This window comes from Procambarus clarkii, chromosome 58 (assembly GCF_040958095.1).
Source record: "Procambarus clarkii isolate CNS0578487 chromosome 58, FALCON_Pclarkii_2.0, whole genome shotgun sequence".
NCBI lineage: Eukaryota > Metazoa > Arthropoda > Malacostraca > Decapoda > Cambaridae > Procambarus > Procambarus clarkii.
The window spans coordinates 7,823,508-7,842,438 of record NC_091207.1 but is presented as its reverse complement, the minus strand read 5'-3'; the positions used below and the strand labels follow the sequence as shown (position 1 = coordinate 7,842,438).

The window sequence follows — 18,931 nt, the reverse complement described above, 5'->3', positions numbered from 1 at the left end:
CTGGGCACAGAGTTGATCTGGGAACAGAGTTGATCTGGGCACAGAGTTGATCTGGGCAAAGAGTTGATCTGGGCACTGAGTTGATTTGGGCACAGAACTGATCTGGGCACAGAGTTGTTCTGGGCACAGAGTTGATCTGGGCACAGAGTTGATCTGGGCACAGAGTTGATCTGGGCACAGAGTTGATCTGGGCACAGAGTTGATCTGGGCAAAGAGTTGATCTGGGCTCAGAGTTGATCTGGGCAAAGAGTTGATCTGGGCACAGAGTTGTTCTGGGCACAGAGTTGTTCTGGGCACAGAGTTGATCTGGACACAGAGTTGATCTGGGCACAGAGTTGATCTGGGGTCAGAGTTGATCTGGGCTCAGAGTTGATCTGGGCACAGAGCTGATCTGGGCACAGTGTTGATCTGCGCACAGACTTGATCTGGGCTCAGAGTTGATCTGGGCACAGAGTTGATCTGGGCACAGAGTTGATCTGGGCACAGAGTTGATCTGGGCACAGAGTTGATCTGGGCACAGAGTTGATCTGGGCAAAGAGTTGATCTGGGCACTGAGTTGATTTGGGCACAGAACTGATCTGGGCACAGAGTTGTTCTGGGCACAGAGTTGATCTGGGCAAAGAGTTGATCTGGGCACAGAGTTGATCTGGGCACAGAGTTGATCTGGGCACAGAGTTGATCTGGGCACAGAGTTGATCTGGGCACAGAGTTGATCTGGGCACAGAGTTGATCTGGGCAAAGAGTTGATCTGGGCTCAGAGTTGATCTGGGCAAAGAGTTGATCTGGGCACAGAGATGATCTGGGCACAGAGTTGTTCTGGGCACAGAGTTGATCTGGACACAGAGTTGATCTGGGCACAGAGTTGATCTGGGCTCAGAGTTGATCTGGGCACAGAGTTGATCTGGGCACAGTGTTGATCTGGGCACAGACTTGATCTGGGCTCAGAGTTGATCCGAGCACAGAGTTGATCTGGGCACAGAGTTGATCTGGGCACAGAGTTGATCTGGGCACAGAGTTGATCTGGGAAATGTGTTGATCTGGGCACTGGGTTGATCTGGGCACTGGGTTGATCTGGGCACTGGGTTGATCTGGGCACTGAGTTGATCTGGGCACTGAGTTGATTTGGGCACTGAGTTGATTTGGGCACAGAGTTGTTCTGGGCACAGAGTTGATCTGGGAACAGAGTTGATCTGGGCACAGAGTTGATCTGGGCACAGAGTTGATCTGGGCAAAGAGTTGATCTGGGCAAAGAGTTGATCTGGGCTCAGAGTTGATCTGGGCAAAGAGTTGATCTGGGCACAGAGATGATCTGGGCACAGAGTTGTTCTGGGCACAGAGTTGATCTGGACACAGAGTTGATCTGGGCACAGAGTTGATCTGGGCTCAGAGTTGATCTGGGCACAGAGTTGATCTGGGCACAGTGTTGATCTGGGCACAGACTTGATCTGGGCTCAGAGTTGATCCGAGCACAGAGTTGATCTGCGCACAGAGTTGATCTGGGCACTGAATTGATCTGGGCACTGAGTTTATCTGGGCACTGTGTTGATCTTGGCACTGAGTTTATCTGAGCACTGTGTTAATCTGGGCACTGTGTTGATATAGACACTGGGTTGATCTGGGCACTGGGTTTAATTAGGCACTGAGTTTATCTGGGCACTGTGTTAATCTGGGCACTGGGTTGATCTGGGCACTGGGTTGAATTGGGCACTGAGTTTATCTGGGCACTGTGTTAATCTGGGCAATGGGTTGATCTGGGCACTGGGTTGATCTTGCCACTGGGTTGATCTGGCCACTGGGTTGATCTGGACACTGTTTTGATCCGGGCATAGAGTTGATCTGGGCACAGAGTTGATTTGGGAAATGTGTTGATCTGGGCACTGGGTTGATCTGGGCACTGGGTTGATCTGGGCACTGGGTTGATCTGGGCACTGAGTTGATCTGGGCACTGAGTTGATTTGGGCACAGAACTGATGTGGGCACAGAGTTGTTCTGGGCACAGAGTTGATCTGGGCACAGAGTTGATCTGGGCACAGAGTTGATCTGGGCACAGAGTTGATCTGGGCACAGAGTTGATCTGGGCTCAGAGTTGATATGGGCACAGAGTTGATCTGGGCACAGAGTGTATCTGGGCTCAGAGTTGATCTGGGCTCAGAGTTGATCTGGGCACAGAGTTGATCTGGGCACAGAGTTGATCTGGGCACAGAGTTGATCTGGGCACAGAGTTGATCTGGGCACAGAGTTGATCTGGGCACTGGGATGATCTGGGCACTGGGTTGAATTGGGCACTGAGTTTATCTGGGCACTGTGTTAATCTGGGCATTGGGTTGATCTGGGCACTGGGTTGATCTTGCCACTGGGTTGATCTGGCCACTGGGTTGATCTGGACACTGTTTTGATCCGGGCACAGAGTTGATCTGGGCACAGAGTTGATTTGGGAAATGTGTTGATCTGGGCACTGGGTTGATCTGGGCACTGGGTTGATCTGGGCACTGGGTTGATCTGGGCACTGAGTTGATCTGGGCACTGAGTTGATTTGGGCACAGAACTGATGTGGGCACAGAGTTGTTCTGGGCACAGAGTTGATCTGGGCACAGAGTTGATCTGGGCACAGAGTTGATCTGGGCTCAGAGTTGATATGGGCACAGAGTTGATCTGGGCACAGAGTGTATCTGGGCTCAGAGTTGATCTGGGCTCAGAGTTGATCTGGGCACAGAGTTGATCTGGGCACAGAGTTGTTCTGGGCACAGAGTTGTTCTGGGCACAGAGTTGATCTGGACACAGAGTTGATCTGGGCACAGAGTTGATCTGGGCACAGAGTTGATCTGGGCACAGTGTTGATCTGGGCACAGACTTGATCTGGGCTCAGAGTTGATCTGGGCACAGAGTTGATTTGGGAAATGTGTTGATCTGGGCACTGGGTTGATCTGGGCACTGGGTTGATCTGGGCACTGGGTTGATCTGGGCACTGAGTTGATCTGGGCACTGAGTTGATCTGGTCACAGAGTTGATCTGGGCACAGAGTTGATCTGGGCACTGGGTTGATCTGGGCACTGGGTTGATCTGGGCACTGGGTTGATCTGGGCACTGGGTTGATCTGGGCACTGAGTTTATGTGGGCACTGGGTTGATCTGGGCACTGGGTTGATCTGGGCACTGGGTTGATCTGGGCACTGGGTTGATCTGGGCACAGTGTTGATCTGGGCACAGACTTGATCTGGGCTCAGAGTTGATCCGAGCACAGAGTTGATCTGGCCACAGAGTTGATCTGGGCACAGAGTTCATCTGGGCACAGAGTTGATCTGGGCACTGAATTTATCTGGGCACTGAGTTTATCTGGGCACTGTGTTGATCTTGGCACTGAGTTTATCTGAGCACTGTGTTAATCTGGGCCCTGTGTTGATATAGACACTGGGTTGATCTGGGCACTGGGTTTAATTAGGCACTGAGTTTATCTGGGCACTGTGTTAATCTGGGCACTGGGTTGATCTGGGCACTGGGTTGAATTGGGCACTGAGTTTATCTGGGCACTGTGTTAATCTGGGCAATGGGTTGATCTAGGCACTGGGTTGATCTTGCCACTGGGTTGATCTGGCCACTGGGTTGATCTGGACACTGTTTTGATCCGGGCACAGAGTTGATCTGGGCACAGAGTTGATTTGGGAAATGTGTTGATCTGGGCACTGGGTTGATCTGGGCACTGGGTTGATCTGGGCACTGGGTTGATCTGGGCACTGGGTTGATCTGGGCACTGAGTTGATCTGGGCACTGAGTTGATTTGGGCACTGAGTTGATTTGGGCACAGAGTTGTTCTGGGCACAGAGTTGATCTGGGCACAGAGTTGGTCTGGGCACAGAGTTGATCTGGGCACAGAGTTGATCTGGGCACAGAGTTGATCTGGGCAAAGAGTTGATCTGGGGTCAGAGTTGATCTGGGCAAAGAGTTGATCTGGGCACAGAGATGATCTGGGCACAGAGTTGTTCTGGGCACAGAGTTGATCTGGACACAGAGTTGATCTGGGCACAGAGTTGATCTGGGCACAGAGTTGATCTGGGCACAGTGTTGATCTGGGCACAGACTTGATCTGGGCTCAGAGTTGATCCGAGCACAGAGTTGATCTGGGCACAGAGTTCATCTGGGCACAGAGTTGATCTGGGCACTGAATTGATCTGGGCACTGAGTTTATCTGGGCACTGTGTTGATCTTGGCACTGAGTTTATCTGAGCACTGTGTTAATCTGGGCACTGTGTTGATATAGACACTGGGTTGATCTGGGCACTGGGTTTAATTAGGCACTGAGTTTATCTGGGCACTGTGTTAATCTGGGCACTGGGTTGATCTGGGCACTGGGTTGAATTGGGCACTGAGTTTATCTGGGCACTGTGTTAATCTGGGCAATGGGTTGATCTGGGCACTGGGTTGATCTTGCCACTGGGTTGATCTGGCCACTGGGTTGATCTGGACACTGTTTTGATCCGGGCACAGAGTTGATCTGGGCACAGAGTTTATTTGGGAAATGTGTTGATCTGGGCACTGGGTTGATCTGGGCACTGGGTTGATCTGGGCACTGGGTTGATCTGGGCACTGGGTTGATCTGGGCACTGAGTTGATCTGGGCACTGAGTTGATTTGGGCACAGAACTGATGTGGGCACAGAGTTGTTCTGGGCACAGAGTTGATCTGGGCACAGAGTTGATCTGGGCACAGAGTTGATCTGGGCACAGAGTTGATCTGGGCACAGAGTTGATCTGGGCTCAGAGTTGATATGGGCACAGAGTTGATCTGGGCACAGAGTTGATCTGGGCTCTGAGTTGATCTGGTCACAGAGTTTATCTGGTCACAGAGTTGTTCTGGGCACAGAGTTGATCTCGGCACAGAGTTGATCTGAGCACAGAGTTGATTTGGGCACAGAGTTGATCTGGGCTCTGAGTTGATCTGGGCACAGAGTGTATCTGGGCTCAGAGTTGATCTGGGCTCAGAGTTGATCTGGGCTCAGAGTTGATCTGGGCACAGAGTTGATCTGGGCACAGAGTTGATCTGGGCACAGAGTTGATCTGGGCACAGAGTTGATCTGGGCACAGAGTTAATCTGGGCTCTGAGTTGATCTGGTCACAGAGTTTATCTGGTCACAGAGTTGATCTGGGCACAGAGTTGATCTGGTCACAGAGTTGTTCTGGGCACAGAGTTGATCTCGGCACAGAGTTGATCTGAGCACAGAGTTGATTTGGGCACAGAGTTGGTTTGGGCACAGAGTTGATCTGGGCATAGAGTTGATCTGGGCACAGAGTTGATCTGGGCTCAGAGTTGATCTGGGCACAGAGTTGATCTGGGCACAGAGTTGATCTGGGCACAGAGTTGATATGGGTATAGAGTTCATCTGGGCACAGAGTTGATCTGGGCACAGAGATGATCTGGGCACAGAGATGATCTGGGCACAGGGTTTATCTGGGCACTGAGTTTTTCTGGGCACTGTGTTTATCTTGGCACTGAGTTGATCTGGGCACTGGGTTGATCTGGGCACTGGGTTGATCTGGGCACTGGGTTGATCTGGGCGTTGGATTGATCTGGGCACAGAGTTGATCTGGGCACAGAGTTGATCTGGGCACTGGGTTGATCTGGGCACTGGGTTGATCTGGGCACAGAGTTGATGTGGGCACAGAGTTGATCTGGGCACAGAGTTGATCTGGGCACTGCGTTGATCTGGGCACTGGGTTGATCTGGGCACTGGGATGATCTGGGCACTGGGTTGATCTGGTCACAGAGTTGATCTGGTCACAGAGTTGATCTGGGCACAGAGTTGATCTGGGCACTGGGTTGATCTGGGCACTGGGTTGATCTGGGCACTGGGTTGACCTGGGCACTGAGTTTATGTGGGCACTGGGTTGATCTGGGCACTGGGTTGATCTGGGCACTGGGTTGATCTAGGCACTGGGTTGATCTGGGCACTGGGTTGATCTGGGCACTGGGTTGATCTGGGCACAGAGTTGATCTGGGCACAGAGTTGATCTGGGCACAGAGTTGATCTGGGCAAGGAGTTGATCTGGGTACAAAGTGTATCTATGCACAGAGTGTATCTGGGCACAGAGTTGATCTGGGCACTGAGTTTATGTGGGCACTGGGTTGATCTGGGCACTGAGTTGATCAGGGCACTGAATTGATCTGGGCACTGTGTTTATCTGGGCACTGAGTTGATCTGGGCACTGAGTTGATCTGGGTACTGGGTTTATCTGGGCACTGAGTTGATCTGGGCACTGAGTTGATCTGGGTACTGGTTTATCCCAATCAAGGGGGCAATTCAGATGCTAAGTGAACTAAAGCACCAGCTCCATTAAGCCTCCGGAACGACCCGGGGTCCGCTGGGTACCCCATAAAGCAGTCACATAAGATATCGAAGAAATTTTGTGAACATGAAATAAAACAGCATGACTGTCCCTGACTGCTTACCAGTGCTTAATGGCTAGAGTTTACAGACTTTTGGTTTGACGTACCACGAGTAGTGTCACAGTGGTCTGACGTACCATGTGTAATGTCACAGTGACCTGACGTACCACGAGTAGTGTCACAGTGACCTGCTGTACCATGTGTAGTGTCACAGTGGTCTGACGTACCATGTGTAGTGTCACAGTGGTCTGACGTACCATGTGTAGTGTCACAATGACCTGACGTACCACGAGTAGTGTCACAGAGGTCTGACGTACCATGTGTAGTGTCACAATGACCTGACGTACCACGAGTAGTGTCACAGTGGTCGTACGTACCATGTGTAGTGTCACAGTGATCTGACGTACCATGTGTAGTGTCAAAGGGATCTGACGTACCATGTGTAGTGTCACTGTGTTCTGACGTATCAAGTGTATTGTCACAGTGTTCTGTCGTACCATGTGTGTGTAGTTTTACAGTAACCTGATGTACCATGTGTAGTGTCACAGTGACCCGACGTACCATGTGTTGTTTTACAGTGACCTGATGTACCATGTGTAGTTTTACAGTGACCTGATGTACCATGTGTAGTTTTACAGTGACCTGATGTACCGTGTGTAGTTTTACAGTGACCTGATGTACCATGTGTAGTTTTACAGTGACCTGATGTACCGTGTGTAGTTTTACAGTGACCTGATAAACCATGTGTAGTGTCACAGTGACCTGACGTACCATGTGTAGTGTCACAGTGACCTGCCGTACCATGTGTATTGTCACAGTGACCTGACGTACCATGTGTAGTGTCACAGTGACCTGACGTACCATGTGTAGTGTCACAGTGACCTGCCGTACCATGTGTAGTGTCACAGTGACCTGACGTACCATGTGTAGTGTCACAGTGACCTGAAGTACCATGTGTGTAGTGTCACAGTGACCTGACGTACCATGTGTGTAGTGTCACAGTGACCTGACGTACCATGTGTAGTGTCACAGTGACCTGATGTACCATGTGTAGTGTCACAGTGACCTGACGTACCATGTGTTATGTCACAGTGACCTGAGGTACCATGTGTAGTGTCACAGTGACCTGACGTACCATGTGTAGTGTCACAGTGACCTGCCGTACCATGTGTTATGTCACAGTGACCTGAGGTACCATGTGTAGTGTCACAGTGACCTGCCGTACCATGTGTAGTGTCACAGTGACCTGAAGTACCATGTGTAGTGTCACAGTGACCTGAAGTACCATGTGTAGTGTCACAGTGACCTGCCGTACCATGTGTTATGTCACAGTGACCTGCCGTACCATGTGTAGTGTCACAGTGACCTGAAGTACCATGTGTAGTGTCACAGTGACCTGAAGTACCATGTGTAGTGTCACAGTGACCTGCCGTACCATGTGTTATGTCACAGTGACCTGAGGTACCATGTGTAGTGTCACAGTGACCTGAAGTACCATGTGTAGTGTCACAGTGACCTGCCGTACCATGTGTTATGTCACAGTGACCTGAGGTACCATGTGTAGTGTCACAGTGACCTGCCGTACCATGTGTAGTGTCATATTTGCTTAGCTAAACGAACTAGAGGGTTGAGTTCCTGAACCGATTATGTACCTCTGTTATCCTTGACACCACCGCCCACGGGATGGGTATGGGGTGCATAATAAAGAAAGAAAATGAATTCGTACAATCTGGTAATGGGTATGTCTGGGTAAGTGCGATGCACCATGTGAAGTATAGCAGGAACACCAGTAACAACAACCTGTCCTCTCAAATAATACACTGCATTGTGTGTGCTATGATCTTTAACCCACAAAATATGGGGTGACTATGAAAAGTAGCGGCTCACAAACAATCATGTTTTCATCAAGGCTTTTCTGAACGGACTCCGTATTTTGCCCGTTGAGGAACTCAAGAAAACGGGTTGATAACAACTTGTGTCTGGAAGGATAATCTGAGGATAGTTAGAGCAATGGAAGGGCTTACCTATCACTAACAGTCTCCGTGGTGTAGTGGTAAGACACTCGCCTGGCGTTCCGCGAGCGCTATGTCATGGGTTCGTATCCTGGCCGGGGAGGATTTACTGGGCGCAAATCCTTAACTGTAGCCTCTGTTTAACGCAACAGTAAAATGTGTACTTGGATGAAAAAACGATTCTTCGCGGCAGGGGATCGTATTCCAGGGACCATAGGATTAAGGACTTGCCCGAAACGCTACGCGTACTAGTGGCTGTACAAGAATGTAACAACTCTTGTATATATCTCAAAAAAAAAAAAAAAATCTCAAACTACTTACCAGTCAGTGACTACGGGGGAACTGAGCTCTAGTTCTTAGCGCCTCATCTAATGCCCGTGCTGTACTGGTTGCGTTATAATTGATTAATTATGACGCTTGAATTCTATTTCGAAACTTGCCCAAAAATTGTGGATGGCGGTGACTTCGGCAACTTCTTACAACGCGTTCTACTTGTTAACTATCCGCAACACGGTAAAAGTATATTTTTACTTATATTTAATCGACTCATTTGTATACCTGGAGAATACGTGGAGAGCGTTCTGGGAGTTCTACTCCCGGAGTCCGGCCTGTGGCCAGGCTCGACTTGTGATAACTTGGTCCAACAGGCTGTTGCTTGGAGAGGCCCACAGGCCTACATATCCACTACAGCTTGGTTGGTCAGGCACTTCTTGCAAGAACTTATCCAAGTGCCTTTTTGAATACATCCACCTTTGTTCCAGCAATATTTCTAATGTTTGCTAGGAGGGTGTTGAACAGCTGTAGACCTCTGATGTTCAGATAGTGTTCTCTGAATGTTCCCCTTGAACCTCTACTCTTCATTTGTTCTATCCTGCATTTCTTTGTGTCTTTCGTTCCAGTATGTTGTTATTATACTGTGCAAATTCTTGACCTGGCCTTCAAGTATCTTCCGTATATATATTATTTGATACCTTTCTCGACTCATTTCCAAAGAGTGCATTTTGAGAGCTTTGGGACGGTCCCATAAATTTAGATGCTTTATCGTTTCTATGCGTCCAGTATATGTTCTCTGTAGTACCTTTAATTCAGAAATCTCTCCCGCTCTGAAAGGGGATGTGAGTACCGAGCAATATTCAAGACGGGACAGCACCAGTGATTTAAATAGTAAAAGCATTTCTGAGGTGTCTCTGAATTTGAACGTTCTCATAATCCATCCTATCATTTCCCTGGCCGCCGCTATATTTGCTCGGTAATGCTCACTAAATGTCAGGTCGTTAGACATCATAATTCTCAGATCTTTTACATATTGCTTTCCTTCAATGATTGTGATTGTGTCTGATTGTGTCTTGTACCCCGTGTTTCGTTTCAGTTCCTCGTTTCCCCCATAACTAAGTACCTGGAACTTGTCATCATTAAACATCATGTTATTTTCAGTTGGGTAATCGAAGATTATTAATATCTGCCTGAAGTTTTTCAGTGTCTTCTACAGAGGAAATTTTCTTACTGATTTTTGTATAATCTGCAAAGGATGACACGAATCTGTGACTAGTATTTTTGTCAATGTCAGAGATAAGCATGAGAAAGAGCAGCGGTGCAAGGACTGTGCCCTGGGGTACAGAGCTTTTCATTCTACTTGCGATTGATCTTATTTGATTCACAGTCACTTTCTGCATTCTTTTTGACAGAAAGTTGAAAATCCAGCGCCCAACTTTACTCGTTATTCCTATTGATTTCATTTTATGGGCAATCACTCTATTATCACATTTATCGATTGCCTTTGCAAAGTCTTTATATATTTGATATATGAAGTGTGCATATGCAAAATATTTTTTTTAATTTCCAGCTTCTACGTGTCCTCTAATCATACTTTCTCTCAGTTGAAAAGGCTTTCCATGTCGGCCTTGTCTGCTTCCCTTATGATCTTATATGTTGTGTTCGTGTCCACTGTTTTTCCCTCTTCTCTATAGTTGTGAGGTCTATTTCCATTAACCTCTCGCTATTTCTTAGCCCTCTAATCTCTGGCACAAATCTTCTTGCAAACCTTCATACAGTTTTAATTTGGTTTGTTTTGCTGCATTAGATGCTGATTCCAGGTTGGTAGTACTCATTACAGTATTGGTCTAACAAAGTCTGAAGATTGTCTTGACAGATTCCTGTTATGGGGATATGGAACATATGCTGTTGATTCTATTCTGTTTATGTGTGCTTCTGATGTTAATGCTGGAATTATATCCTCTCAAAGTTCCCATTTATTTATTTTTCAGATTCCTGTAGTTGTCTTACCATTATGGTGTAGATACCGACTTATCACCTAACTACCTTTCCTATTTTCATTACCTTACACTTGGTGGGATCGATTTCCCCTAACAGTTTGTTTGACCACACCTGGAGGTTGTCAGCATTCTTTTTTTTTAATTTTTGGTATTGCTCGGTTTTTACATTTTTCATCAGATTTGCGTCGTCTGCAAACACTGACATGTATGAGCTCACTCCTCCGGGTAGGCCATTCACTTAAATTAGGAACTGTAGTGGTGCCAGGACTGAACCCTGGAGGACCCTACATTCATTCCTCCTGATTCCAACCTCCTTTATGACTGTGATTCTTTGTTTTTTGTAATTCATGTATATTCACCCATGTGTTCATTGTCTTGCCAGTTATCCCAGCCAGCGTCTCCATCTTGTATCATTCTCCACCATTCACGAAAAAAACTAAAAAATGATTTTTGGCAATTTAGGAAAATTCAGTCTACAAGTCTTCTTTTTCCAGTCTTATTTTAGAATCTTGTAATACAACTCAATCAAGTTTGTCAGGCATAGGAGTCAGTCTGAAGTCTGTTTATCAGGTGGAGTGTGACAGCGGTCAGTCTGGAACAGATATATCAGTAGAGAGCTGTAACAAGAAGAGCGTCTCAGGGGTCATTCTTGGAACAGCTGGAGCAAGTTGTTCATCTGCGGTTAGTACTGCCATGTGGGTCCCCAATTGAGTCGGTGTAGGGACACATGGTCAATTTGCAGTAGAGAGACGGGTATGTCTGAGAACAGTCGTAACAAGTGTACGACCAGAGTAGTCGGTCTCGGTACAACTAATAAATCATGCTTTATTCTGGGTACAGATGTAACAAGTGGTGTGTCAAAAGGAAAAGTCTGGGGACGTTTATAATAAGAGAACAGCTGTATCATGTAGAGTGTAACCTTGGTAACTCCTTAAAAAGGTGTAAACATGTGCAGTGCAACATAAGCCGGTCTGGGGAGAAGAGCAATAATTGATATGCAGCAGATCAGTCAGGAGACTATTGTAACAAGTGTCGCAGGTCAGCCAGAGGACACATGTACTAATGGAGTACCACAGGGGTCAGCCTGTAGACAGTTGTAACAAGTGGATAGGCACATTTCCGTCTGAGAACACTTATTATAAATGGACATCAGTTTGGCAGACGAGCAAAGTGTCGTAGCAGTTAGTTTGGGTACAACTGTAACAAGTGCAGAGTCACAAGGGAATAGTTGACGAAAATTGTAGTATGTAGAGTGACACTTCAGTCCAGGGATAGTTGTAAGATGTAAGAAGTCACATCCTTATAACTGCAAACAGTAATAACAAATATTGTACCACAGGGTACAATTGGGCCACGTGGGTTGTGGCAGGGGTCACTCCGAGAACAGACAAAACAAGTTTTCTCACAGAGGAGACTAATGGCAGTTGTAACAAATGTTGTGTCAGCCGGATCTCTCTGAAAATAGCTAAAACAAGCAGGGTGAAACAAATGTCAGAATGGAGACAGTTGTATCAAGTGGACAGTCACCCAGGTCAGTCTGTATACAGTTGTATCATGGGGAGAGTTACAGTGGTCAGTCTATACAGTTCTATCAAGTGAAGAGTCCCAGTGGTCAGTCTTTATTCAGTTGAATCATGTGGAGACTCACGGTAATCAGACTGTATACAGTTGTATAACTTTGCGGCTCGTTATACGCCTAACATGTACTGCATGTATAAATTGGCTGCCTGTGCCCCGGCAAAAAGAATTATTCAATTATAATAACATTACAGGTACCACCATCTGGTGTATTATACAATCTATCTCAATGATAACCTTACAGGTACCACCACCTGGTGTATTATACAATCTATCTCAATGATAACCTTACAAGTACCACCATCTGGTGTATTATACAATCTATCTCAATGATAACCTTACAGGTACCACCACCTGGTGTATTATACAATCTATCTCAATGATAACCTTACAAGTACCACCATCTGGTGTATTATACAATCTATCTCAATGATAACCTTACAGGTACCACCACCTGGTGTATTATACAATCTATCTCAATGATAACCTTACAGGTACCACCACCTGGTGTATTATACAATCTATCTCAATGATAACCTTACAAGTACCACCATCTGGTGTATTATACAATCTATCTCAATGATAACCTTACAGGTACCACCACCTGGTGTATTATACAATCTATCTCAATGATAACCTTACAGGTACCACCACCTGGTGTATTATACAATCTATCTCAATGATAACCTTACAGGTACCACCACCTGGTGTATTATACAATCTATCTCAATGATAACCTTACAGGTACCACCACCTGGTGTATTATACAATCTATCTCAATGATAACCTTACAGGTACCACCACCTGGTGTATTATACAATCTATCTCAATGATAACCTTACAAGTACCACCATCTGGTGTATTATACAATCTATCTCAATGATAACCTTACAGGTACCACCACCTGGTGTATTATACAATCTATCTCAATGATAACCTTACAGGTACCACCACCTGGTGTATTATACAATCTATCTCAATGATAACCTTACAGGTACCACCACCTGGTGTATTATACAATCTATCTCAATGATAACCTTACAGGTACCACCACCTGGTGTATTATACAATCTATCTCAATGATAACCTTACAGGTACCACCACCTGGTGTATTATACAATCTATCTCAATGATAACCTTACAAGTACCACCATCTGGTGTATTATACAATCTATCTCAATGATAACCTTACAGGTACCACCACCTGGTGTATTATACAATCTATCTCAATGATAACCTTACAGGTACCACCACCTGGTGTATTATACAATCTATCTCAATGATAACCTTACAGGTACCACCACCTGGTGTATTATACAATCTATCTCAATGATAACCTTACAGGTACCACCACCTGGTGTATTATACAATCTATCTCAATGATAACCTTACAGGTACCACCACCTGGTGTATTATACAATCTATCTCAATGATAACCTTACAGGTACCACCACCTGGTGTATTATACAATCTATCTCAATGATAACCTTACAAGTACCACCATCTGGTGTATTATACAATCTATCTCAATGATAACCTTACAGGTACCACCACCTGGTGTATTATACAATCTATCTCAATGATAACCTTACAGGTACCACCACCTGGTGTATTATACAATCTATCTCAATGATAACCTTACAGGTACCACCACCTGGTGTATTATACAATCTATCTCAATGATAACCTTACAGGTACCACCACCTGGTGTATTATACAATCTATCTCAATGATAACCTTACAAGTACCACCATCTGGTGTATTATACAATCTATCTCAATGATAACCTTACAGGTACCACCATCTGGTGTATTATACAATCTATCTCAATGATAATCTTACAGGTACCACCACCTGGTGTATTATACACTGAAACTGTATGAGAACAAACGGAGAACTGCAGGAACATATCATCCCAACGAACTCCAGCAGGTGTCTGTGGGTCAACAGCTGCAACATGTGTCTGTGGGTCAACAGCTGCAACATGTGTCTGTGGGTCAACAGCTGCATCATGTGTCTGTGGGTCAACAGGTGCAACAGGTGTCTGTGTGTAAACAGCTGCAACAGGTGTCTGTGGGTGAACTGCACCAGCAGGTGTCTGTGGGTCAACAGCTGCAACAGGTGTCTGTGTGTAAACAGCTGCAACAGGTGTCTGTGGGTCAACAGCTGCAACAGGTGTCTGTGGGTCAACTGCACCAGCAGGAGTCTGTATGTCAACAGCTGCAACAGGTGTATGTGTGTAAACAGCTGCAACAGGTGTCTGTGGGTGAACTGCACCAGCAGGTGTCTGTGGGTCAACAGCTGCAACAGGTGTCTGTGTGTAAACAGCTGCAACAAGTGTCTGTGGGTCAACAGCTGCAACAGGTGTCTGTGGGTCAACTGCACCAGCAGGAGTCTGTATGTCAACAGCTGCAACAGGTGTCTGTGTGTAAACAGCTGCAACAGGTGTCTGTGGGTGAACTGCACCAGCAGGTGTCTGTGGGTCAACAGCTGCAACAGGTGTCTGTGTGTAAACAGCTGCAACAGGTGTCTGTGTGTAAACAGCTGCAACAGGTGTCTGTGGGTCAACTGCACCAGCAGGTGTCTGTGGGTCAACAGCTGCAACATGTGTCTGTGGATCAACTGCACCAGCAGGTGTCTGTGGGTCAACAGCTGCAACAGGTGTCTGTGGGTCAACAGCTGCAACAGGTGTCTGTGGGTCAACTGCACCAGCAGGTGTCTGTGGGTCAACAGCTGCATCATGTGTCTGTGGGTCAACAGGTGCAACAGGTGTCTGTGTGTAAACAGCTGCAACAGGTGTCTGTGGGTGAACTGCACCAGCAGGTGTCTGTGGGTCAACAGCTGCAACAGGTGTCTGTGTGTAAACAGCTGCAACAGGTGTCTGTGGGTCAACAGCTGCAACAGGTGTCTGTGGGTCAACTGCACCAGCAGGAGTCTGTATGTCAACAGCTGCAACAGGTGTCTGTGTGTAAACAGCTGCAACAGGTGTCTGTGGGTGAACTGCACCAGCAGGTGTCTGTGGGTCAACAGCTGCAACAGGTGTCTGTGTGTAAACAGCTGCAACAGGTGTCTGTAGGTCAACTGCACCAGCAGGTGTCTGTGGGTCATCAGACAACACAGAAGGTCATCCACAGCGAGACTCTTCATCTTACTCATGAACAACTAAGAATAATCAACCACAAGATAGAAGCCAATCATGTAAGTTACTTCACAATGTGTCTATTTACTGCCAGTCATGTAGGTAACGTCTCTCTCCGTGTTAAACTTAAAAAATCATTCATATAAGTAACTCAACAATCTGCCCGAATTGTCTCTCCTAATCTGTTCACAATCTAAACTTTCTTAGTTCTAAATCTTTCCCCTACCTAAACTTACTCTCTCCAAATATGTCTCTGACGTAATCTTGCTCTGTCCTAAACTGTTTTATACATAAACGTTCTCTGTTCTAAACTGTAGTCGACCTAAACAGCCTCTAACCTAAATTGTTCTTAGTCTTCAACTGTCTCTATGCTAATCCATCCTCGACTTAAACATTATCTGTCGTCAGCAGCCTCCAATCTAAACTAACGGTCCTAAGCTGCCTCCAATCTAAACTATCTGTCCTAAACTGTCTTTATCCTAAACTATCTCTGACTTAAACTGCCTGTTCTAAACTGTTACCAACCTTAACTATCCTTATCATAAGCTGTCCATGATCAAAACTGTGTATTTCCTAAACTGACTAAACATAAACTGTCTTTCCAAATCTGTCCCCAACCTACGGGAGCCGGTCGGCCGAGAGGACAGCACACTGGACTTGTGATCCTGTGGTCCCGGGTTCGATCCCGGGCGCCGGCGAGAAACAATGGGCAGAGCTTCTGTCACCCTATGCCCCTGTTATCTAGCAGTAAAATAGGTACCTGGGTGTTAGTCAGCTGTCACGGGCTGCTTCCTGGGGCTGGAGACACTAAAAAAAAAACGAAACCATCTCAAGATAACCTAAACTATCTTTTCCAAACTGTTCCTGCCCAAAGCCGTGTCTGTCCTAAACATTCCCCAACCTAAACTGTCTATATGATAAACTGTTTCTAACCTAAATACTTAAAACTATTTGTCCTTACCTGTCTCTGACCTAAACTGTTTCCGAGTCCTCCATCATGTCTTAGAAAATAGTAATAATACTGTAATGCTTTTAAGCCAGTAACATTGCCAGGAAAATAATAACCGTTATCAGTTACATATTGTTATAATTGTTGTCCAGGTTATGAATGGTGTTATGATAATTGTCCAGGTTTTTGTGAATGTTATTATAATTTTTGTCCCGGTTGTGAATGATTATATAATTATTATCCATGTTGTAATTGTTGTCCTGTTGTGGCTGATGTAATTTTTATTTTTCAGACTGAATTATGTTATAATTGTTATCCTATTTGTGGATGATGTTATAATTATTTTCCTGGTTGTGACCGATACTATAATTGTTGTCCAGGATGAGAATGATGGTTATAATTCTTGCCTTGTTTGTTATTGATGTTACAATTGTTATCAAGTTTATGAAAGATACCATCATTGTTGACCAGGTTATAAATGTTCCTTAAATTGCTGTTCTGATTGTAAATGATGTTAAAATAGTTGTCCACGGTATGAATGATAATTGTCGTCCAGGTTGTGAATGATGTTAAAATAGTTGTCCACGGTATGAATGATAATTGTCGTCCAGGTTGTGAATGATGTTAAAATAGTTGTCCACGGTATGAATGATAATTGTCGTCCAGGTTGTGAATGATGTTAAAATTATTGACCTGGTTTTGAAAGATGTAATAATATTTGTCCAGGTTGCGAATGGTTATGATAGTTGTTTAGGTTGTGAATGATGCTATAGTCCATGTTATGAATTGATGTTTAATTGTTGTCAAGGTTCTGCATTTATGTTATAATCATCGTCCAGGGGTGTGAATAAAGTAAAAAATATTGTCTAGGGTGTCAATGATGTTATAATAGTTGTGCAGGTTGTGAATTATTTTAAAATAATTGTCTAGGATGTGAACGAGGTTTTAATAGTTATCCAGGTTGTGAATGATTTTATAATAGTTGTCAGGGTTGTGAATGTTGTTATAATAGCTATCTAGATTATAAATTATAATATAATTGGTTGTCCAGATTGTGAATGATGATAATTGTTTCCAGGTTGTGATGATCAACGCCTTCGCAGGAGCGGGCAAAACTACAACCTTGTGCCGGTTGTGCCAGGAGCGACCACACACCAAGTTTCTCCTGCTCCTCCCCACTAAGTCACTCCAGGAACAATGTTCACAAACATTCCCCATCAATGTTACTGTGAACACTTTTCGGTCCTTGGCTTTTGCCCACATTGGCAGACGGTAAGTTGTGTCGGCACCATATTTAGCAGACTGTAGGTTGTGCTCCGACCATTGTAGGCAGACTGTAAGTTGGGCTGCCACTATTGTTGGAAGATGGTATGTTGTGCCGTCACCGTTGTTGGCAGAATGTAAGTTGGGCTGCCACCGTTGTTGGCAGAATGTAAGTTGGGCTGCCACCATTGTTGGCAGACTGTAAGTTGGGCTCCGACTCTTTATGGGAGACTGTAAGTTGTGCTGCCACCATTGTTAGCAGACTGTAAGTTGTGCTGCCACCATTGTTAGCAGACTGTAAGTTGGGCTGCCATTATTGTCGGCAGATTGTCATTTTGGCTGCAACCACAATAAATATTTGCTGTGTAGATACACTCACTTTACAGCATCACACTTCATCTCTGGTGCTGGTGTTACATGTTCTTAACAACACACTCAACACTGATGTCGAGTGTTCGATCGTCTTCCATTTGGCTGCCAAAATGTTATAGTTAATTTTAACTTCCCGAAATAACAGTTGTTGCCAGTTGTATTGAATTAACCTCCTGCAGATATGCAGGTTCAAAATGAACCTGGATATCTGCAGGAGGTTCTGCATATCTGCAGGAGGAGGTACATTTTCCCGCCCCAAAGACCTCATCGATATTTTGTAACTTTACGTTACAGTGTTTTCAAGAAAATAATTTCATAAGATTCCTAATTCTCTTTTCTTTATGTATTTCTATGTAATGTAAAAGTCTTTACCTTGAAAGAAATTAAACAGCAAAAATTCTAAATGTTTGGTAAGGAAGAAATTGTCGTTCCAACATGTTTTGTTCTTTTGGTTTTCAGATTTTCCTCGATTAATAAACTGGTGGAAACATTGAGATTCAACGATATATTCAATTTCCTCGACATAAGGATTGACGGAGGAATCGGGTAAGACCAACAACTGTAATGAACAGCAGGATGTGATACGGTCATTGTAATACATTATTGCTCTCAACCAATATAGTCATTGTAATACATTATTGCTCCCAACCAATATAGTCATTGTAATACATTATTGCTCTCAACCAATATAGTCATTGTAATACATTATTGCTCTCAACCAATATAGTCATTGTAATACATTATTGCTCTCAACCAATATAGTCATTGTAATACATTATTGCTCTCAACCAATATAGTCATTGTAATACATTATTGCTCTCAACCAATATAGTCATTGTAATACATTATTGCTCTCAACCAATATAGTCATTGTAATACATTATTGCTCTCAACCAATAACCCAATAACCGGATTTAACTGTTGATCAGCAAGCACTAGATTTGTTGTGTGAACGTCTATTATAATTCA

At 45.0% G+C, this 18,931-nt stretch overlaps 1 protein-coding gene across 1 annotated transcript; it reads left to right on the top strand.

Annotated features, from left to right (window-relative positions):
* The first annotated feature begins 9,963 nt into the window (after window positions 1-9,963).
* On the top strand, window positions 9,964-18,589 carry LOC123752699 (daxx-like protein). Its single transcript, XM_069306492.1, has 5 exons — window positions 9,964-10,000; window positions 10,469-10,481; window positions 11,156-11,356; window positions 14,084-15,437; window positions 17,406-18,589. The coding sequence occupies exons 1-5, from the start codon at window positions 9,964-9,966 to the stop codon at window positions 17,601-17,603; spliced, it is 1,803 nt and encodes a 600-aa protein (XP_069162593.1). The 3' UTR covers window positions 17,604-18,589.
* Window positions 18,590-18,931: the final 342 nt, after the last annotated feature.

Excerpts from the sequence above, each read along its gene's own strand:
- LOC123752699 (XM_069306492.1), top strand. The coding sequence starts at position 9,964 with ATGAGAAAGAGCAGCGGTGCAAGGACTGTGCCCTGGG. Across the intron at positions 11,357-14,083 it reads TCTGCGGTTAGTACTGCCAT|GTACCACCACCTGGTGTATT; the intron begins GTGGGTCCCCAA and ends ATAATCTTACAG. Across the intron at positions 15,438-17,405 it reads ACAAGATAGAAGCCAATCAT|GTTGTGATGATCAACGCCTT; the intron begins GTAAGTTACTTC and ends AATTGTTTCCAG.